The sequence below is a fragment of the Talpa occidentalis genome, unplaced genomic scaffold (genome assembly GCF_014898055.3).
Source record: "Talpa occidentalis isolate TD23 unplaced genomic scaffold, MPIMG_talOcc4v2.1, whole genome shotgun sequence".
Lineage (NCBI taxonomy): Eukaryota > Metazoa > Chordata > Mammalia > Eulipotyphla > Talpidae > Talpa > Talpa occidentalis.
The window spans coordinates 60,705,724-60,726,554 of NW_026555331.1; the positions used below are offsets into that span (position 1 = coordinate 60,705,724).

At 35.3% G+C, this 20,831-nt stretch overlaps 1 protein-coding gene across 1 annotated transcript in view; it reads right to left on the bottom strand.

Annotated features, from left to right (window-relative positions):
• RAB2A (RAB2A, member RAS oncogene family) overlaps nt 1-20,831 on the bottom strand; it is a 75,079-nt gene that overhangs the window by 3,900 nt on the left and 50,348 nt on the right. Inside the window, exon 6 of the mRNA XM_037506290.2 lies at nt 12,726-12,837. Coding sequence (XP_037362187.1) covers nt 12,726-12,837 — 112 coding nt within the window. The remainder of the gene's footprint in view (nt 1-12,725; nt 12,838-20,831) is intronic.

A 20,831-nucleotide genomic window follows, 5' to 3' on the forward strand; every position in this document is an offset into this window, starting at 1 on the left:
AAATTGGCTTTTAGCCAACTATGAATTGATTCACAGTCCTCTAAAATTGAAGCTATCCTTATAAATAAGAAAAAAAACACCAAACAACTTTATTTCCAATAACATGTCAATTATGATAATGGTCTCAGGGACCAGGCTAACTAAATATTTATAAATTCACAGATTTATAAATTCACAGCATTGGAATTCCTTACAGGGCAGTCACATGTGTACATTTCACTGGAACACTAGACAGAACTCATAAATGAGTTAAACTTCACATAAACAAACATTTATATTATAAGTCACATTATTGTGTCAAGTTTATATAAATAGATGGGTTTTTTGCTAATCTGTTGAAAAATCACTGAAAACTGGCTTAAGAAAACTATGCTATATAAAATTTTAAGTCACTATTAACTTTACTTTCTACACACTTCTTAATATTTTATTAAGTATTTTTAAAAGTAGTTGTACCCAAAGATCTTAAGAAGTATTTTAAGCCTGAAAAACATGAAACTAATTACAACAGAAATATAACAAATGCCTATTTTCCTTCTATAATTTCCATCATCTGAGTGAAGTGGCCTTTGGTCAATGCTACATTTACTTGTCATCTACCTTTCTGAAATACATATTAGAGAGACTGAAATACTTTTTATTTCCCCGAGCAAAGGGTACTACTATACAAATGGGCTGTCTTATGCACATCGTAGCAGAACATTAGTATTTAGTGTCTATTATTAAGTGATTAATGATGAACTTTAATAATTGAACTCAGAGTTTAAAACCCATGACACGTGTAAATATTAGTACATCTGATTTAAAAGTGTGTGGCTCTGGGTTGCAATAGTTGATTTCTCAAATATGAGTATTAACTAAATACTTTTATGGCTTATTTGAAATCAAATGACACTTCTAAGAGTTTTGGGTTTCACAGACTTAACCTGCAAATCACTTCAAGAACTCAGAGAGATATATAGCATTTACAGTAATTGGCAAGAGTTTTAATTGTTCATTTCACTCTAGTACTAAAAATCAATCTCCATGTATGTTTTTCAAGATAGAGATGTAACAATCTGAAATAGCTCTAGAACAAAGAAAAATATGACGAATTAGCAACAATTAAGTTAACTAGATAGTACAAAGCCTTACTCTAAAGCTAATGCTTTAATATAACAATTTTAACTTGAAACTTATTCCATTTTCAGACATAATTTTAACTACCTTTTCTACTTCCCAAGCAATTTATTTTTTTTTAAGATTTATTTATTTATTTATTTATTTATTTATTTATTTATTTATTTATTTATTTATTTATTTATACAAGCACCGGGCACAGTCAGAAGCGCAGGAGGGTGAGAGGATTCACCAGAGCCAGAGCGGGGAACAGAACAGGCAGACCGACGAAATGCACTGCTGAGGGGAGCAGTGGGCGCAACAGGAGAGGTCTGCGCGCCATGTGGGACCCTCACCCGGTGGCCGGGAATCGAACCAGCGCTGCAGAGGCTGCGGGCAGCCTTGCAGCCCAGCGCTCAACCACTGCGCCACCAGGGGAGGCCCTTCCCAAGCAATTTATGAGAAGGAGGGGAAGAGAGAGCTCATGAGGGTTTGTCTGTGAGTGGCAGTCAGGGATAAGCATGCGCAGTACTAGGGAAGAGGCCATGGGAAGCCCATTCAGGACAGTAGTGGTGGGAGCAACAGGCTTGCGCAGACACTCACAGACCTGGCTGCGAGGGACAAATACTAGTGATGGTAGCCCAAGTATCAAGAGAGACAGGCACGGTAGTTGCTGTTTAACTAAGAAATATAAAACACATTTCCAAGATGCTTCTATCATTATTACTAGTTTTTATGTATAGAGAACCCTTATTTCCTCACTGTCAGAAAAATGAACCAAGCTGATGACATCCCTACAGAATTTCAGCATCACTTAATGTAATACTTTTAAAAGTTGATTTAAAACATGACATCTTAAAGATCACTGCAGGTTTTGTGAAATGTAGGACAGAACTACAAGAATATATTAATCTACAGTCCACATTTTATTCACATAGTCAGATTTATTTATTTTTAAAAAGATTTTTATTTTTATTTTTATTTTTTTTATAGAGGCATGTTTTATTTGTTTGTTTGTTTATACATGCACTGGGTACAGTCAGAAGCGCGGGAGGGGGAGAGAATTCACCAGAGCCAGAGCGGGGAGCAGAGCAGGCAGAAGGACCGAAGTACACTGCTGAGGGGAGCAGCGGGCGGCAGGAGAGGTCTGCACGCCACGTGGGACCCTCCTCCGGTGGCCGGGGAGTAGCCGGGGATTGAACCAGCGCCACAGAGGCCGCGGGCAGCTTCGCAACCCAGCTCTCAACCGCTGAGCCACCGGGGAGGCCCCACATAGTCAGATTTAAATATTAACAAGTGGGATATAGAGAAACTGAGCAAAACTTGTTTTGCGGAGAAATCAATAAATAATTTAATTATTAGCACTGTGAAACAAACAGTATCTCTGCAGATCCGCAATTGTAAGTATAAACCAATTTCCTTGTAGTCAAAGGAATTTGTTAGGTCTCTTGCTTTCCCATGCAGTTTGTTCTATTTGGTATCAGAAACCAGACTCACTATTTTATCAGTAACTCTTCCCCTTTGCCCTATTTTGATTAACTGCTATGTTCAGTCCTTCACCTTGATTAGCCATTATTTGCTTTCCATCTCACATACTAATTGTTCAACTCTTGGCAATAATTACTTAAACAGTGTTGATAATACCCAAATGTAAGTATGTTTTTAGGAACTTGTCTTCTATAGCACAAATTAAAATAAACACAACCCCTAAAAACTGTAAGTGCATTATAAGTCAAATAAATATTCGGCAGACACACAAGCTAATGTGTATCTTACCTATCATTTGACATTTATCCAAGGGTGCCCATTAAATCATTACCACAAATTTGGCACTTCTTTAGGTACGTTGGGAGATCCTGGGAAGAGGAGGGACAGAGTGCCTGTTGTTGCTGCATCAAAACAACTTAGTTGTGAGACTCTAAGGAAAGGCAAATCTCTGTGGAAGAGCAGGAAAAAAAATATTTTGCTCTAACTGATAAAGGGAGAATACAAGACTGAGGCAGGCCTAGTGGACAATGTGCTAAGATTTTCACAGCTGAGGTGGGAGAATAGAAGCAAAAGGGAACATGGAATAGTACGTTATCTTTATTATGGTCTAATATTTATTATTATTATTTTAATTTTTTTTACATCATTTTTCATTTTTGCACAATGTATGCATTTTCTTCTTGGTTACAATCCCCATACAATTCCCACCCCCCTTTGTTTTGATCCTACTCCCTCCTCCCCCACCCCTGTAGTGTGTCTCTGGTTTATAGTTGCTTGATTTTGACTTTTACTTTACATTTTTTAAGGCAAAATACTGAAAATAAATTCTGTCTACAATAGAGTAATATTTATTTCCTTATGTAATATACTGCCACCTTGTGGCAAGATAAAAATTTCAGTATGTGTTAGATGAGAATTCAAAGTAACATATCACAGCTTCTTTGACAGTTTTATTTGAACAGATGCTAAAGAGAAAAATACCTTGTAAAATAACTAATGTTTTAGTTTTCTCAGAACTGAGAAACAAATAAGAATGTTCGATTTTCTTCTCAATTCCTAATCAATGCTACGGACAGTATAGGTTTCCATTTGATTATTATAATGATATTTACTGATACTTACTATGGGTTTGTCGCTGTGTTAAGTGATTTACATAGGTTTTTGTTATTTCTGAAAATAAATTAAACTTGTAGAGAAACAAGGAAATTTACTTGCTTTCAAGAAAACCTGTGGGATAAGGTTATACCTATAAAAGTAGCAGAATGGTCCTGCCTTACACCCCAGTTCTTGTATGCACAAATAAATAAATCTTTTTAAAAAAGTAGCAGAATGGCTAAATGTGGGGCTAAAGGAGAAGAGTGATCAATACTCTTTAGTGAATAAAACTATATTAAAAAAGTTAAACATTAAAAAAATGAATTAGCAACAGAAAGTATACAGTGAACCCTAAAGAACAAAATACACTGAAAAAAGACAAATATGCAAAGATAGGAAAAAACTCAAAATAAAATAACATGAAGTTTTCAAGATTAGGGAAGTTTAATAAAACTCCTTCAACTCTGTAACTTCAGATATTCTATCTAGCTTCAGTGGCAAGGGTCCATACATCATCCAATACAGTAGCTTTCAAATGGCATTTCATGGAAATACTGCAGAGGGTTCACCTTTCAGAAGGATAAAGTAGCAAGCAGGGAAAACCCAGTGGAGGAAGAACCATTTTCTTTTCTTTCCCCCTCAGTGTCCACACCATCGCAAATTTCAATGAATGGACTTTCATTCTTTTTTTTGAGGCATGTCTTATTTATTTATTTATTTGTTTGTTTTGTTTGGTTTATACTGGGTACAGTCAGAAGCGCGGGAGGGGGAGAGAATTCACCAGAGCCAGAGCGGGGAGCAGAGCAGGCAGAAGGACCGAAGTACACTGCTGAGGGGAGCAGCGGGCGGCAGGAGAGGTCTGCGCGCCATGTGGGACCCTCCTCTGGTGGCTGGGGAGCAGCCGGGGATCGAACCGGCGCCGCAGAGGCCGTGGGCAGCTTCGCAACTCGGCACTCAATCGCTGCGCCACCGGGGAAGCCCTGGACTTTCATTCTTTCATATGGTTTCCTATGTTCCACTAGAAGAAGGCTATTGCTACATCTACGGAGCTTAACAGCTTTTATTAAGATCACTTGTTTATAACACAATTCAAAGAAATTCTCATTTATTTTGTTAGCATTGCAGTTAAAATAGAACATTAACAGATTATCTCACAACCTTCAAGAAACATCTAGCTTGAAATTATACTGGATCTCCAGCTTTACTTTTGGATGTATGTTAATATTTATTATTTACATGCTTTGTGTTGTTCTTTCCCTTTACAAAACTTAACACCACCCATGAGTGCTTATTAAGAGGGTAAGAGTGCTTATTAAGAAGGTGGCCTAAACAAATTCTGATCAATCTAGCAGGGAAATACAAGTGGGGAGAAATCATAACTATTAGATTATAAAGGTTTGGGATTTACGGTATTAAGAATTTTCCGTTCTTACTTTCTGTCAGAGGTAACACACATTCATTTAATTCTTTAGTAATTTAGTTTCCTCATTCAACAATTATTGAGTGCTTGATCAGAACCAGACACTGAGGATACTGAGGTAAATACAGATGTTTTTAACTGCAATTATGTGGTAGTTCAGGACAGATGTAAATCTCACATAGGAATATAGCATGAAAATAACAACAGTTGTTTAGAAGGGTAAGTTGATATGATCACTTCTAAAGGTAAAAACTGTCAAGAGAAAAGGCTTTGTGAGTGAAGGATAAGGAAGCTTCCACTCATATATTAGGAAAATTAAGGGTAGAAAAGAGCATTCTGAACAAAGGTATACTGGAAGCTGGGGGCAGGCAGACTTGTGAGATGAGGTTAGAGGTGGGCCAACAGATGTCAAGAAATTCTGAATAGGTAAAAAAACATGTGAGACAAAATTAGAAGTCAGTTTAGAATATGAATTATAAGAGGTTATGGTAGGGAACAGAGAGACTAGTAAGGAGGATAGAACAATAATCCACCAAAGATATGGAGACTTGATAAATTAAAACAGTGGCAACAAAAATGGAAAGCAAAGAGCAAGCTTATTATCTATTCTGGAAAAATTAACAGATTTTGTAAATAATAAGGTGAGAATGGTTAAGCTGTTTATATAAAGATGACTAACTTTGGCTTAAGTGACTGATATAGGAGAGTATGTTGTATACTGAGATAAATAAAAAAGAAAACCAGATCTAGAAGGTAATGAAGACTTTATTTAGACATAGGATATGTCACATACAGTGGAATGTTTAGGTAGTTGGTGCTATACAAAACTGTGTACCTATATATGAAAATACTCTAGATAATGTACAAGGGTGTGAAAGCATAGTACGCAGATATCAGCAAGATTATTGTGCAATACTGTTTAGCTACCCGAGTTTAGAAGCAGAGAAAATGGATGCAACTTTCAAAGTTAGTTTTGGATCATCCTCGAACTTCCCTAAGGTGATGGCCAAGTAAGGCGTAGAAAAGCAGATGCTATGGTCCTCCAATCAATTGAAGACAGTAGAGAATGTTTTTAATTAAGCTATTTTGACAGGAGTTTGAAAGGACAGGTCAGATTTCAGGTGAAAAGTTGTGCAGTAAGTCTCAGTACCGATGACCTCACGCCAAGAACAGAGTTTAAGGGGACAACAGTCTTCAGTTTATAGTCACATTCTAGATTTATAGAAGTACCTGTTCTACCACTTACAACACAGCCCACAGCAAGAAGTCTCAATGCAAACTAAGTTTGCACATTTTCAAGTACTGGGACAAGACACAAAGATTAGCAAGAGGCCTTGAAATTGTTCTTAGTTACTAAACTATGGTCAAGTTCTCTATTTTTCCCAGACAATGGAATCCATATATCTTATCATGTTAGGTGGCTTGACAGGTCACAAACTGTCTTAGGGTTAGTTGGCTGTATTTTCAGCTATCAAATGGCTGTATCTTTTACACGTTAACAATTAAGCCAGGAATTTCCAGTCCTGACTTTTCAAGTTTAAGATATTTTTAATCCTACAGATTTGCCTTAAATTTTTTTAAGGATTTATTTATTTATACAAGAACTGGAGTACAGGCCAGAGGCGCGGGAGGGTGAGTGGGTTCACCAGAGAGAGCCAGGAGAAGAACAGGCAGAAGGACCAAAATACACTGCTGAAGGGAGCAGCAGGCAAGTCAGGAGAGGTCTGCTGCACCATGTGGGCATCTCCCTGGCTGGCCGGGAATCAAACCTGCGCTGCAGAGGCTGCGGACAGCTTCACAGTGCTGCACTCAACCCGCTGTGCCACCTGGGAGGCCCTGCCTTATTTTTTTTTTGTTTTCATGCTTTTCTGGTTTCATATAAATTTCAAATTTTAAGTAAAATTAATGAATATGGGGAAAAATAACCTTTCAAACTGATGAAAGATTAAAAAAGGATATTTGACAAGTGACAATTTGGCAAATAATAGCAAGCTTAGCTGTTAGTCACACCACAATCATCAGTACTTCCCAAAGTGAATATAATCCTGCGTGTCTGGTAATGTACAAGGCTTAGAAAATGAATGCTACCTGAGAGGGAAAATACAAAGAGAAAAACAGAAGGAATTATAGAAGTAAATACATGGTTTCTGGGTTATCCTGAAATCTTCAAACAGATGGAAGGTTTTTTGGGGAAGGGATGCCTTCCTTAGTTTGTCATAATCTTTGCTACAATTATTCCTGTGTCTAAAAAAGGCTTTTTTAAGTGACAAAGATCTTAGGCAACTACTGGAGGAAGCTCCTGATCAAAGGAGGACATTGTACATCTGAGTTTTTAAAAATGCTTAGGGCAAAGACAGTTTAGGACAGAATTCCACCTACAAGCTAACAAGTGGGATCAAAGCATATCCTGAATAAACACTGAAAAGGAGCAAGACTGAAGAATTAAACAAATACTTAACATTTCAAACATTTGTCATCTATTATGTGGCAAAGAAACTGTGCTATGTGTTGGGGATGCAGAGAAGATAAGACAGTCTGCGCCTGTAACTGCCCTTAATGGTGGGCATGAAAATCAAGTGTCATGACGGTGTGAAGACAAATTCATGCCCAGGATGATTCAGGAATGAATACAGTAAAACAAGTAAATAACCTAGACTGTGTGTGGTGGTTGGTGATGGAGGGGCGCAAAGTGGATGTGTCTGATGTCATAACATTCCAAAAGAGGTATTAGACGACTATATCCTTTCAAGATCAGGTAGGAAGAAAAGGTATTTAAGTGCAGGATATCTCTCTCTTCTGCTCTCTCTTTGTGAGGGGGACTAATACACCCACATGATGAATTCTTTTTAGTTAAATAAGGGGAGCACATTATGGGAGGTTGACAAATAAAGGAATTTGTCTTCCAAACTAAGGAATTCGATTGTGAAGCTGTGGGGAACCATTACATGGTTTTAATATATAAAACTGGGGAGTGACACTCAATTTCCATTTTTAGAAAGATCCCACAGGCAACAGTGTAAAGGACTGAAAAAATGAAGACAGGGAGTTCAACTAGGATACAATTATAGAAAAGAATGATTTGGAGAGGTATTTAACTGGCAGAAACAAGAAGACACAAGTGGAAAGTGACACATATTACCCAAAAAAAAAGGACTGCCAAGGGGCAGGGAAGGGGCGTACTCTAGGACGCAGACACCGAAGATCTGCACACTGGAATAGAGAAGGGCTGTCCGTTCAGTATGGATGTGTTTGTTCATCAGGGAGTCTGACCGCTCATGCAGAGCTGTCCAGCCAGCAGTGATCAAGAGTACCTGAAGTCACTGAGTGACGACAACTCAACATGGAAAAAAGAGCTGGCAAAGGATTCTGGGAAAGGCTAAAGCAGCACAAAGAAAGAGGAGAAAATAGTATTATGAAGCTACAGCACAACAAAGATTACAGAAGAGTAGCCAAAGTGTCAAATATCCCCCAGGAAATGTTCAAGGTAAGAACAGAAAAGCACTTGTTAGGGGAAGCAATTAAGAGATCCAAGGTAACCTTAGTCATGGTGGAAGAAGTTGGACTGTAACCTGAGGTGTTTTTTGTTTTGTTTTTAAAGTAACAAGAAAATGGAGACATGTTACGAGAAGCTAGAAAAGAGCTCATCCAGGAGAGCTGACAGGTTTGTGTATTTAAGATGGTTGAAACTTATCTATGTAATTATAGGCCAAAAGCCAGGATTCTGTAGAAAAAGAGATCATGATATGATGCTGATAAGGTCTGAAGGAATTTTTCTTTGAGGAAACAGCAAAGCACTCTGCCGGTTTCTTCTGTTAGGTGACAGGGCTACCTGAATTTCATAGCCTCTGTACTCCTCAGAAGGTGAGCCCAGGACTAGCAGCATGGATGTCAGTTGAACAAGTGCAAGCAAGGTTCTAAGGCCACACTCCAGACCCACAGAATCAGAATCTGCAAATTTAACAGGATTTCTAGGTACACACTAATGTTTGAGAAGCACTGCTCAATTTCAGCTGATTTGGAAGCAGTATTTACGAGATAGTAGAGCTTAAGAACGTAAGTCTCCAGACCTTCCATTGCAATCTATGTTTAATGGTAAAGTAAAAGTAAAATAATACATACCATTCTTCAGCTATTATACATATCTTGTCCCTAATTCCATTTTTTTGGGGAAATTGTTAAATCATACCTGGAAATGTCTAGATTAAATGAAGGTCAATTTTTCCTAACAGTGGTTCTCAGAAACGAATATACCATTGTGAATTCTGGTTTTCTAAAAGAGGGATCTACTTCCTCTTCTTCTAAACTCACCTGACCATTGGACCCTTTAGCTGAAGCAATCATATTTTTTTTAGCAATCATTTCAATTAAAGCTCTCTGAAGAATAGTCTTTAATACTGCTATTCTTCACTCTGTGGCACAATATTAAAGATGGGAACAAAAGACCTGAGTTTGAGTCTTCCATGGAAAATGGAGATAATGTATGTGAAAGAACTCTGATAAAATACAAATATATGACAGCATTATTATTTCAGGTTCTTAACATGTCTTAATCATTTGAAAGAATTCTTGAGAGCAATTTTCCACGTATGAGACATTCCTCTAAATTCTGATATCTTTGAATGCAACTTGATCACTAGATTCTAGACAGAAGGAGCTCCTTGTAATATTTACACAAACTCCTCATGTCATAGAACAGAGGTCAGATCTTCCTAGAACCTTGCAGAGTGAGGCCCATAGGCAGTTACCATGCAGACATGATTTCTTGGTGCTTCCAAAGACCTTCAAGTCTCAATTGAAAATGCAAGTCAAACCTAATATGTAAAAATATTTACAGCTGGTCACACAGACTGATTTTTTTCATCAGCAAAATTTTTAGTAAAATGGAAGTCAAAGTAATCCTTTTCAACCAGAGGGGAGTCTCACACATTTTCCTCACACAAAATGTGAAGACACTGTAACTTCTTAAGATTCAGATCATTCAAATATTGACTGAATGAACGCAACTGAAATATATGGGTTTTCTCCCTATATGCTATGCACCCAAATATGTGTGCATAACATCCAAATAACAGGTTGAAAACATCAGTAAGGGGAAATGAAGATATAAAGAGTTTTACTTTCCTGTTATGGGAATACCATATAGACAAGACCATTTTGTTGAAATTGGTTTTTTATTTAATTGACATTTAGGAGACGAACTCTGGGGTGTATGTCTATCATATCTATAGGTGTATTTCCTTAGTGAATAATAAAAAGGATAAATGATAATAGCATGTTTGAAGCCACCCCAATTTGTATAAAACTGATTAAAATTCAATCATTGGAGGAACATATTCCTTTACAACTTATGACTTGCAGTTTGAAAACAATTATACTTAAATACAATATTTGAGTGTTATCGTAGTTTGCTAGTACAGGGAGAAAGCTGTCTGGTTATACATAGAAGGTAAGTGTGTGTGTGTGTGTGCGCAGTATTATATGATTTAATAAATATAAAACTATATTAAATAGTAGGTATTATCTAATTCTTCAAGTAATATCTAGTTTTGGCATGCTAAGACTTCATTTTTTTGTTTTTTAAGAACATAATTTTAAAGTATAGTCTTTGGTGCCATTTTTATTTTAAGATTCCAGTTGAAGATTGGCAACATAAATTCAGGTAAATGCAAACAGCTGGTCCATCAGGAGGCTATTGTTAAATGCAAATATAAAGTTCAAGTAGAGTAGTGCTGAATGATGTGTTAGTTAGTGACTGAAGTGGAAAGAAGGTGGTGTCCAGTGTGGCTGAGGAATAAACTTGGATCTTGGTGTGAACATCATCATGAAGATGTTGAAATAGCCAAGGATAGTAACTGTAGGATCATAGGTCAGAGACAGTCCATAAAACAGAGGTTGCACTGCTTAATAACACTAATTTACAGTCTCCCAGGTTGTCACTGAATTGACGCTTTTTTTTTTTTTTAAAAGATTTATTTATTTATTCATGCAAGCACTGGGTACAGTCAGAAGCACAGGAGGGTGAGAGAATTCACCAGAGCCAGAGTGGGGAACAGAACAGGCAGAAGGACACTGCTGAGGGGAGCAGCTGGTGGCAGGAGAGGTCTGCGCGCCATGTGGGACCCTTGCCAGTGGCCAGGGATCGAACTGGCGCTGCAGAGGCTGCGGGCAGCTTTACAACCCAGTGTTCAACTGCAGCGCCACCAGGGGAGGCCCTGAATTGACGCATTTTTAAGATTGAAATCATGTATCAACTTCCTTACAACTAACTAAAGAGCCACATATTATACTCAGCTGTTGATACTTCATCTCATTAATATAAAATTTTATCCATTATTCTCTAATTCAGTGTTTCTCAACCTCAACACCGCTAACATTGTGGACCAGATAATTCTTTGTTGTAGGAAGCTACTCTGTGTATTTAATCTCTAACACTTCAACAGATTCTTCATGGGCAAAATCATCAGATAAGTAAATTAATAGTTACAAATTGTAAACCTATTTCCAGCAACAACTGAACTAATATCGGTAAATGACATTATCTTACCTACAAATTTTACAGATGGAACATCTCCTCTGGGTTTGCTATATGAAGTAAAACTATTTTTACATGCTATCAAGTTTTAAATATTGGCAACAACCAGTAATACATTAGTTGGTTCCTGTAGGAAATGAATTAAGGACAATCACAGAGCACCCCATCAAATTTAGATATGTATATAACATCTTACTCAAGAAAGAATTCTTAAGTGAAAACACCAATGTTGTTGAATTACTGTAGTCAATTTCTGGATTCAAGGGGTTAATTAGAAAAGCTCTACACATCATTATAAACACTCACTGCTGCCTAGGACCTCATTTTCTGTTATCCTTGGAACAATGAAATTCTTCAATCATTTGTTTCCCAGAATCCCTTTCTTCCGATGTTCTTAAGATTCTTATCCAGAAGGTGGGAACTAAATAATTACTCTGGGCAAGCTACTTATTTTCTTAGTGTCATTTCTGCTTTTTATAAAATAGAGTGTAGAAATATAATTTAACTTGATAGGATTAATTTGTCTATTCATCTCCATATTAGTATAAGCAAACACACAGCAGAAAAGAATACGACGTATTAAGAAAACTCCAATAGTTCGGGTTGATCAACCAAAATAACTGCGATATAGCAAATTTTATCTATTAAAGATAGCAAATTTCTAAGCTTTGTGTAATAGCTCTAATATAGCACTTTCCTTATTTAAGCAGAAGGATACAAATAGCTACTAATGTTTAGTGTCTTGAAACATTACGAAATTTTATTAACGTTCTTTTTTCCCCCCTCTTCTCTCATGAAAACTTAAAGAAGATTTTAGGGAAAATATATACAAAGATGTTTTAAAGCATTCTGGCTTCTAGAGAAGGCTCAGAATAAAATATAAACATCTGATATAAGAAGAATGTTAGAAGGCATTTCAGAGGGAAGAAATTTCCCTAATTTATAATATTCACAAGCTACCTGAGACCAAATAGCTTATGGAAGACAAACCAATAAATGAATACATACACATATACACACATACTTACATAACATATATAACATTTCTATTAAACAAAGAGATGGTGAACATTTAAAAGGGGTTTTATTTACCTCTTCTACATTGGAAGCAGTCTTAGCAGAAGTTTCCATGAAGATAAGTCCATGTTCTCGTGCAAAAGCTTCACCTTCTTCTTTTTTTACTTCTCTTCTAGATTCTAAATCACTTAACATAAGAAAAGGGCAATGTTATTAACGAACACAATACAAATGTAGACCCCTGTGGAAACTATACTATGAGATTCAAAGTTGAACTGATCATTTCAATTAGCTTTTAATACACAACAAGCAACTACATTACTCTGAGTATTTTGAACCATTACTCTGAGTATTATGAGAGTGTCTGTAGAACACAGCTTAGTTTCAAAGAAATAACAATAAAAAAAGGAGATTCTTAGGAACAGTCCTACAATTCTAAAACTAGGAGACACCTAAAGGAACAACTAGCCCACCAACCCTCTTGCCTTCGATTATAGTCGTTTCCCAAAGAAGTGAACAACTTTTACTAAAAATAACAATTTGAGAGAGCTGAACTAGCATCCTCACCCTTCAACCAAACTCATCCTCACCCTTCAACCAAACTGAGTTTCTATGTGTTGTTAAAAAATAAGTCACATGGTTCTATGAATTATAAAATTATTCAGTAAAATCCAAAGTACCAAAGAAACACTAATAAGATTAGCAATCCATGTTATAGTCGAGAGAGAGAGAGAGAGAGAGAGAGAGAGGGGGGGGGGGAGAGAGAGAGGAGGTGTCTGAAACAGAAATTTTAACAAAGTATGGGTTTTCATTATACTGGAATTGTATAAGTGAGGTAGGAGGGAATAGCAAGTCCCCAAGTGTTTTATGATAAAACTTTACTTTTATAAACTATTTCAAGCACACATGAAAATATGGAAAATATAATACCTATGTACTTTCATCTTGCCTTGACACATTATTTTTGACAGATTTAAAGATTTGGTTTCTTTTGAGAAAGTAAAAAATTATAGCTGAATCTCCTCTTCTATGCCAGCCTGTTCTTCATCTCATTCTCTTCCCTCTTAACCTCAAAGGAAACCTCTACTCTGTATTAGTGCTTTCATTCTCATACATGTTTTTATATTTACATTCATCCTAATAGTCAAATAATACACAGGTTTTTTGTTCACATTTTAAAAAATTCTATAACCTGTTAAATTTGGCCAGCACTGTCCTTCAGACTTATCCACATGTGACCTAGTTTCTTAATTTTATACAATTTTTGTGTGCCAAAACTTGTCCAGGGTAGTATTTTTCAAATTATGTTATGACTCAGTGAATTGTAAAACCACTTCACTAACTCATCATCATTTTTTTTTAATAAAGGAGTATAGAAAATATCAGAATATGTCACTCTCTGTTTCATGGAATTTTTGTTATTTAGGTAGGTACACAAAATTTATGTAGATCATGATATAAATGTATTTCTCTTATGGCAAAATAAAACACTTGAAAACCACTGCACTTGAATATATGTTAGGTACAAATTTGCTTTTCACAATAGTTGTAAAATTTATATTCTTAGTAATTTTTTTTTATTCTTAGTAATGTTTTAAAGTTCTCATGGAATCGCAGCCTTACCAGCACTTAAGATTGCACCTATTAATATTTGTGAGTCTGAAGAACGTGAATGGTAATACACATTTATTTTAATTTGCTTTAGCTGAGACTAGTGAGTTTCATAGATGCTTATTACTATCCTCACTGAATTAGGAAATACCAAAAAATCCAACAAATCATTTATTCAACAAATATTTACTGTATGCCTTTTATAACTCAGGTATTTTATTTTTATTTTTTAAAGATTTATTTATTTATGCACACAAGAACTGGGGTAAAGACCAGAAGAGTGGGGGGGTGCGAGGATTGCCTGAAATACACAGCTGAGGGGAGCAGAGGGGAGAACAGAAGAGGTCTGCAGCGCCATGCAGGTTGCTCCCTGGCCAGCGGGAGATCGAACTCATGCTACAGTGGCTGGTGAGAGCTTCACAGCACTGTCTTTAGCCCCTGCGCTACCAGGGAGGCCCACTCAGGTATTTTAGTAGGAACCTGGGATATATTTGAACAAGCCAGACAAAAAAGTTTGTATTTTATGGGGACAGACAATAATAGTAAAAGAGTAAAGTTCACAGTGTGTTAGAAACTTTTGCATGAAAGAGTGGAGTCAGCAGAATCAGGAGTGCCAGATGAGGAGGAAGTTTATTCTATTAAGTAGTTGACTAAAATCCAAGCTTACTCCAGGAAGAGCTATATTCTATCATTAAAATTATGTTTATTTTTTCTGATAACAATTGAGCATACAGAAGAACTTTTTGTAAAATATGGAAAAAGTCTCATTAACCCAATGTAAAAGACGTTTCAACTTTACAAAATTCACCAAAAATTGTGTAACTTCAAAGCTGACTGATTGGATAAATCAGGTTTAAAAAGTTGCCATACAGTCACTGTCCTTTTTGAACTGAGACTGCTGTGAATGATTCTGGTAGCTGCTTTATATTTCAGTTTTTATAACCATCCAGTTGTTAAAAATATTTTACAATTTATAAAGCACTGTATAAAAACATTCACCCAGTGGACTAAGTGCTTGGGGAAAAAATATTCCAAAAATCTGAAATATTGGAAAATTTGATATAAAAGGGAAACCACTAATAATTTAATATGTTATGAAAAATTAGAGCAAAGGTGAGAACATTAAAGTATATTAAACTTGCAAATATTATACAGCATAATTGGGTAAGGATAATTTATCAAACTATTATCTGAGAGGCCCCTATGACCCAAGTCCTATCTTGGATCTAAGAATAGATCCTAAACACTCCCTTATTTAGGTATATTTAAAATTATTCCCAGTTTTCCACTACCAGCATCTCTGATTATAGTTGCATTTGCCAAGTGTCAGTAAAGCAGGTTAAGAATGCATCATGTTTGAGGGACTGTTTGGACTGCTCCCTCCCCCGAAGAAAATGTGGTGCTTTAGTACTCAATGATTTTTGTTTCAAAACTCTACTTGGTCATTTCCTCATTTTCCAGGCGTAAAATCATACTGCTACCTTTGAATTTTCACACCCATGAGTTTCATTAAGTTTGTTTCATTATTCGAATGTCTTTCCTAAACCATTCTCTTAATTTATGCTATCTTTTTGCTGTTAGGGTTTATATTATCATCATTTGACTATTAAAAATTTTCATTTTTGTAGACTCTGCTTTCTACTTTTTCTATAACCAATTTAAAATGCCACAGTAAGAAAAATCTGTGTCATCTGTCACTCTGACTAGGTCACTGCCCTTCTCAAATCCTTTCTCTGGCTCCCTACTGCTTAATGCATCTAATTCAGAAATTGCTTATTCCCTGTTTCCATGTCTACCCCAATTCACTTCATTTAATAATAATCACCTCATTTATCTCTGTTCACTTCCATTCATTCTTTGCAAGTCATATACTTTTTCTATTTTTCCTTTCTCCTAGTTTGTTCTTTAAAATGTCTTTCCTTAGCCATTATACTAATTATAAAGGTTAAACATCTACAATCATTAGAAACACCTCTTGTACCTATATACTTTTCATTTTTCACATTTAGACTGTAAGTAACTCATGGACAGCAACCAAATTTAAGCCGCTGGTAAGCTGCCAGCCATCGTGTTTCTCACATACACAAAAAAAACACTGGTGAAAGTATAAAAATTCCCTTTATTTTCTAAATAGCTTGCCTTTACTATTTCACACATCACTAGTGAATTGTACAAAGACCAAAGTTTTCCTCCATTAGTATTAATGTTAAAAGATTTAGTGAGATGATTTGAATGAGGAAAGAATAACCAGGAAAGGCCTGAATGAATAAGCCAGAAAACAAAACTTCCACTTACAAAGAGGTAATCAATCTTTGGCCTTTTACAATGGAAACATCATTTAAAAAAATACTTTAACAGTACACTCTGACTTCTATCAAAATAGCACTTTCTACTAAAATAATCTTCTAAAGTAATATCTGTTCAGTATAATGTCATTTACGATCTTACTGGCTTTTGTCTTTACAATTTTATAGTGTATAACTGACATAAAAATATTATATTTAATACAAATCTGATGAATTTTGACATATGTGCACTTTTGCAGCCACCAGCCTTCCCAGTTTCCTCATATACCCCACTGTAATTCATCCATTTTACCACCGGTACTCTACGAAATTAATGATGTGCTTTTTGCCACTCTAGTCTACATTTTCTAGGATTTTATGGAATCATAGAGCATTGTCTTCTTTTTGTTTAGCCTTTTTCACTCAGCATAATTATTTTGAGATTCATCTACTTTGTTGTTTATATCAACAGGTCACTCCTCTTCATTGCTGAGTGGTATTCCATTGTATGGCTACATTAGTTGATCTGTATTCACTTATTACAATTTGAGTTGTTTACAGTTTGGGACTATTACAAATAATGCAAAAATCTGTGTATAATTCTTTGTGGAGATATGAAAACATTATCTCAGGTAATACCTAAGAGTGAAATGGCTGGATGGCAATATGGCAGATGTATAGTTAATTTCTAAAGAAACCTCAAATTGTTTTACAAAGCAATTGATTCATTTTATTTTCCTGCAAGTTGTGTGTGTGTGTGTGTGTGTGTGTGTGCGCGTGCATATGAGTTTTGATTCTTCTATATCTTTGCCAGCATTTGGTATGTTACACATTTTTTAATTTTAGCTATTTTAGTGAATGTATAAAGGTGTATCATGTGGACTTACTCTGCATTTCTCTCAAGATCAGTGGTGTTAAATTTTTCATGTGCTTACTTGCAATCAGTGTATCTCCTTTAAAATGTATGTCAGATCTTTTGCTCATTTTAAAAAACTCAGTTGTCTTTTTAATAATGAATTTTAAGAATTCTTTATATAGTCTAGATATAAATTTTCTGTCAGATACATGATTTGCAAATATTTTCCTCCGAGCCTGTAGCCTGCCTTTTCATTTTCGGAACTGTCTTTTGAAGAGCAAAAGGTTTAAATTTTGTATAGGTTTAATTTATTGATTTTTCTTCCCTTTGATGAGTTTTCCCGTCCTACTTAAGATAAACTGACAAAACCAGCATCACTAAAATTTTAAATTTTTTTCTAGGGTTTTTTATAGTTTTAATTTTACATCTTCCAGTTAGGTCTTTGATCCACTTCTGGTTAATTTTTATATATGGTGTGAGGTTAGGGTAAGGCTCAATTTTTCACACATGGCTATTAAATTGCTCAGCACTATTTTGTGAAAAGATTACCTCCCCCCCCACCCCCCACTAAATTGCCTTGGCATCTTTGTCAAAAAATTATTTGACCATATATGTATAGGTCTACTTCTGGTCCTTTTTCTCTTTTTCACTGATCTATATGTCCACCCCAGCATCAGACTAAGATGATTATAGCTGCTTAGTAATAAATCTTGAAATTGTTATTAGTGAAGTCAGTAAAGCTGTCAATTTTGGTCATTTTATGACCTTTGTATTTTCATATAAATTGTAAGTCAGCTTGGTAATTTCCACCTCCTAATAAAAGTCTGAGAAATTTTGACTGGGATTAAAATCAATCTTTAGATCAATTTTGGGGCTAACATTAAAAATATTTAGTTTTCCAATCCACAAACAACATGTATATCTCCACTTAGGTTTTTTTTTTTTTTTTTGTAAGCAGTGTAAGTAGGGTGTCATAAGGAGTCTACAGGTAAGAATGTAGTCATCTAATATAGGAAATTTAGAAAGAAAATAGTAAGCATAGTTTAGAATTGAGAGATCAAACAGTTGTGGAGAAAAATAATATATATTTTTTTGTTTATGGGTTATTTGTTTTTTTTTTTTTTTAAACAGATATAAATGAAATTTAATTGTGCAAGGTGGAGGTGTATAATGCGTCAATTTAATATTTTTATATAATGGAATGTTATCACCAATGGAGCTTTAGCTGACACTTCTATCATATCACTTAATTATCATTTCATGTTAAGAACATTGAGAATCGGGCCTCCCCTGGTGGCGCAGTGGTTGAGAGCTAGGCTGCGAGGCTGCCTGCAGCCTCTGCAGTGCCGGTTCGTTCCCCAGCTGCCAGTGAGGGTCCCACAAAAAAAAAAAAAAAAAAAAGAACATTGAGAATCTCCTGTTTTAGCAACTTTGAAGTGTAACAATAATGTATTCAGCACTGTTAATCACAATGTTGTGCCTTAGATCTCCAGAACTTAGTCATCTTCTGACTGTAAATTTGTACCATTTGGCCAACACAAAATTTATTTTATTCATTTCTTTTATTGTTTTATTATCTAAAGGCTCTGTAATGATGTCACTTTTATTCATGATATTGGTAATATGAGTCTTCTTTTTTTAATCATCAGTATCTATTTTATTTAGCTTCTCAAGAATTAGCTTTTCTGACACATCAAGGATGTGACTGGGAGAGGGAGAGAAGGTATGAGAAAATGGGGAGAACACAATGGTGGAGGACTATTGGTGTTTTGGTGTTAAAAGAGCTTTGGTGACCACACCTAAGGGGAGAAATGGCATACTGTTAAAATATTAACAAGGATACAAAACAATGTTACTTCATTAAAAAAACAAAAACAAAAACAAAACACCAAGGGGCCTCCCTCGTGGTGCAAGGGGTTAAGCAGCCCACTATGAAGCAATTCACAGCCTCTGCAGCATGACTTCAATCCCCAGCCAGCCATGGAGCTACCAACATGGTGCAGCAGACCTTTCCTGTCTTGCCTGCTGCTCTCCTCAGCAGTGTATTTTGGTCAATCTGCCTGTTCTGTTCCCCACTCTGTCTCTGGTGAACTCTCACCCCGCCACACCTCTGGTCTGTACCCCAGCTCTTGTATGCTAAATAAATAAATCTTAAAAAAAAAAAACCAAAAAACACCAAAAACACCAAAACTATCTTTTGGTTTTAGTAGTTTTATATTTATTGCCTTTTTTTTTTTTTTTGCTTCCTTTGGTTTTAATTTCCTCTTACCTTCCGAGCTTTAATCTTAAAATGAAAACTATAGAATTAATTTGAAACTTTTATAATATCTAAGTAGTACTGATTTAACTGTACCCCACAACTTTTCAAAGGCTATAGAAATAGCAATTATAGAGATAATAATACCAATAATACATGTTCACGGAAATGTAAACTATGGCCTATAGAATATAATAATCTCTCTGTGGATATTGTTCAGTTTTGGACACATTAGTAAATTCATCTCAGCATTGATTATAAATATGTGATTACTCTGAGTTCTCTTTTGAACTAACTGTAATATTTTACTGGTTCCCTCATTAGTGAGAAAAATTTAAAGCTTTGATGTGTTCATTATCAAAAGAGAGTCATAATTTTATCTTTCTAAAAACAGATCTTTTAACATTATTTGAAAATCCTAAAGAATGAATAAATTGTGTAGCACTTTACTCATTTTGTTACCACTGTAATAATATTCTACTAAATTAGGGAAAAGTTCCCATACTTTTAGAAGTTTACAGAAACTATGGCCAATAAAACTCTTTCCCTACCTATTATGATTTTAAATGTAAAGCAACAGTATATTCACTACAGATAATGTTCCCTAGAGATATTAAAGACTGACAGAACATTAGGATAATGTTCTGAGGCAAGCCTTAGAGATAAGCTTAAAAATTCTAATATGATATCTACTAAACAATATTAAAAGTACTTTAGGACTTTTTAGTAAAAATATACCTGATTAAGTATTACATTAATCATAATCATATGAAGCACTTTAATAAATACTAATGCCAAGTATTTGAAACAATTTGGATAATATTTAGCAGCAATCTATTCTTTAAAAAAATCACTGAGTTTTATTTTAAATTTCTAATCAGATAAAACTTAAGATTATCATTTTCCAACAAAAACTATTTCAAACACTGATAATTTCCAACAATGCTTATTATCTTTATTTAAAAACCAAAACAAACAATTTAGGATTTCTGAAATTTTGTTTCTTAAGAAACCAATAACTTACATTTAGGCAAATATATAAGCAATCACATAAGCAAGGTATCTAGTCTTTAGATAAAAAAGAAACAGAACACCTAAACAGACCAATTACAAGCAGTGAAATTCAAACAGTAATCAAAACCCTCTCCAAAAATAAATGCCCAGGACCAGAC